Source organism: Aplysia californica, unplaced genomic scaffold, assembly GCF_000002075.1.
Source record: "Aplysia californica isolate F4 #8 unplaced genomic scaffold, AplCal3.0 scaffold00334, whole genome shotgun sequence".
NCBI lineage: Eukaryota > Metazoa > Mollusca > Gastropoda > Aplysiida > Aplysiidae > Aplysia > Aplysia californica.
The window spans coordinates 454,278-456,836 of NW_004797604.1; the positions used below are offsets into that span (position 1 = coordinate 454,278).

At 38.3% G+C, this 2,559-nt stretch overlaps 1 protein-coding gene across 1 annotated transcript in view; it reads left to right on the top strand.

Moving 5' to 3' along the window:
- The window catches only part of LOC101851879 (alpha-L-fucosidase), a 16,054-nt gene extending 13,495 nt beyond the window's left edge, over window positions 1-2,559 (top strand). The window contains exon 8 of the mRNA XM_005102687.3: window positions 1,542-2,559. Within this exon, the coding sequence (XP_005102744.1) occupies window positions 1,542-1,797 (256 nt within the window). The 3' untranslated portion in view covers window positions 1,798-2,559. The remainder of the gene's footprint in view (window positions 1-1,541) is intronic.

Here is a 2,559-nt window from a genome sequence, read left to right on the forward strand (position 1 = left end):
CCCCCGAAATTTTGCTCAAAGTCTGCCTCAGTAGTAGAAACTGGATGCCAGTAAAACGTGCGATAGATCCATGCATTAGTATTAAACTCTTGCTGTCGACCCAAAGCTCATAGTCTTATGCACTCTTATGTAATAAAACAGAATGTGCTTCTCAGTTTTTGCTTCTTTTCAGTGGCATCTATGCCGGTTTGGTACAAATCATTTTGAAGTTCATCTTCTAAATAACCTATTAGTTTTGATAAGGGCATAAAAGCCATGCCATTTTTCTTTCTCAGTCCAGTTTTCTTTTTGTGGTTGGTTGTGATTGTTAGCCAGCCGGTGTGGCACAGGATATAACACGTTTGATTGGCCATACTAAAAGTTACAGTGTTGTGTTTTTACTAGAATACTTCCTCTAAGCGTGGTTTGAAACATGCCCAAACCTTTTACTTTTGCTTAGTGTCAAAGAACGTAACCAATTTTTGACGGCTTGCTGTTTCCTTGCAACTTGAGTGTATTTTAAAAAATGTTATTCACACTGAAATATGTGAAATGATGTAAAATGGTATAATATTATGTGTCACGACGTGGTGGAATCAGGTGCTTGTCAAATTTCGGATATATAGAGTTATTGGTGTCATCTTAAAGTCTGTTCATTTGCCTTGCTTTTGGAGGAAAAATGTCCATTTATGGTGAAAAAAAGTCGAGATATTTGCAAATGAAGAAGGTGGCGGCCGCTGGCTAGCAAGATAGTTTGATTCTTCTTTACAGTTTTGTATTCTAAAAAAATTCCAGTTTCTTCAGTGTTACTAATATCTTTATATCGTTAATATTTTCGAGTCTTCACGGAGAAATCAGGCGCTCGTCAAAAAAGTGAAATCAAACAAATCGGCATTTTACTTGTCGTAGGGGAATTTTTTCTCCCATTATCTTTATTGGGCTCAACTCCTTTTATGCCCATTTAAAGATACGTTTCTGTATGGGTTTTATTGAAAATCGTTGACCAAAGGCACAAAAATGTACATTTGAAGTTTTTAAGGACACTCCAGTTTTGAAAATTACCAAACTTTGGCAACCACTTTCGCACTAAATTTACCTCTGACACCAGGTAACCCATACCTCCTTCAGTAGCAAATATCTCGATCAAGAAAGATGGATTTTAAAAAATCAAAAGCAAGATAAGTAAAGAAGACTAAATATGATACCATTAACTCTTAACGCTCAAAATTGACGAGCGTCTGATTCCACCGCGTCGTGACAAGTTAGCGGAGTTGACTGTGCCTGTAGAGTTTCGAGAAATGCTCCATGTAACAGTGACTAAAATAGCTTCTCCTAAGAACTTCAAGACAGTTTCTTCTCAGGACTTCGACTTAGATCAACTGTCTCTTTGTGACAAAATGAAAGAAGTCATCAACTGATATAAAATTAAGTCCCTGAACAACAGTTCTATTAAAGTAGATTTTGCACCAGCTGGGGGAATGCTTGCCCATGTGACCTGAACCTTGAATGAAAATCACCTGATACAAATGTCATTCTTGGTGCTTTCTGCCTCCTGTCTTTAGGTACACAAAGAAAACCGAGGCCAGTGGCACGTCCGTGTACGCCTTTGTCTTCTACTGGCCAGACACGGGGACTCTCAGCCTTGATTTACCTCAAGTATCTTCTGCTACCAAAGTATCTCTTCTGGGGTATCCGGCCTTGTTCAACTTCCATGCTCGTAGTCCTAGAGGGCTGGACATCTCCGTTCCTCCAATCGCTGTGAGCAAAATGCCTTGTCAGTGGATGTGGGTCTTCAAGATCACCGCTGTGGAAAACTAAAGTTTTTGTGGAAGTTTTGTTGGTGTTTGTTACTGTGTGTCTGTTGGTGTTTGAAAAGTCCTTTTTTTTAAAAATGACTAAAATCAGCATATGAAGAATGCATTGCAGGAGTTATGGTGGAAGATCATAATTATCCCATTTGTGAAATTGTCAGTTGTAATAACTCTTTGAAACGTGTCGCTCTAACTTGGCAACTTCCCTCGAAAGATACGTCATGGCCTTCCACCATAACTCATGCAATAACATTTTTTTTGCATCCATATGTGCTGAATCTGACCATCAGCTGAGTAGGTACAATATTCATGCATCGAGGCGAGGCAAAACAGGCTCTGAGACGGTGGTTCTCGTCTTCGTCGTCAAATACCAGATATAAACTGACGTTTATGATCAAGATCGGACACTAACATCAAGTCTTTCTTGAGCTAGTCTGATAAAAACAAACCTATTATTTTAATTTTGTACTTTGATGCCTACAAATTTAAATAAATTATTGACGAACTATGTTTCTGTATTCTAAGTGCATTATGCTTTTCTGACCAGTTCGGTGTATGCCTAGCCTCCTGGCCACAAAACACCCCATATATTTCATGCTTCTTTTCAATGATTTTCCCAGCTGTGTACGTAGATTGTGTACTAACTGGTCAGGCTTTTTTTTTCTTTTTTTAGATTGGGCATTTTTGTTGCAAAATTGTTTCATAGCTGAGTATTATTCAGTCTGGCTTTGAACAGGCAGGAAAAATTAGAATAAATCTTACTTGAATA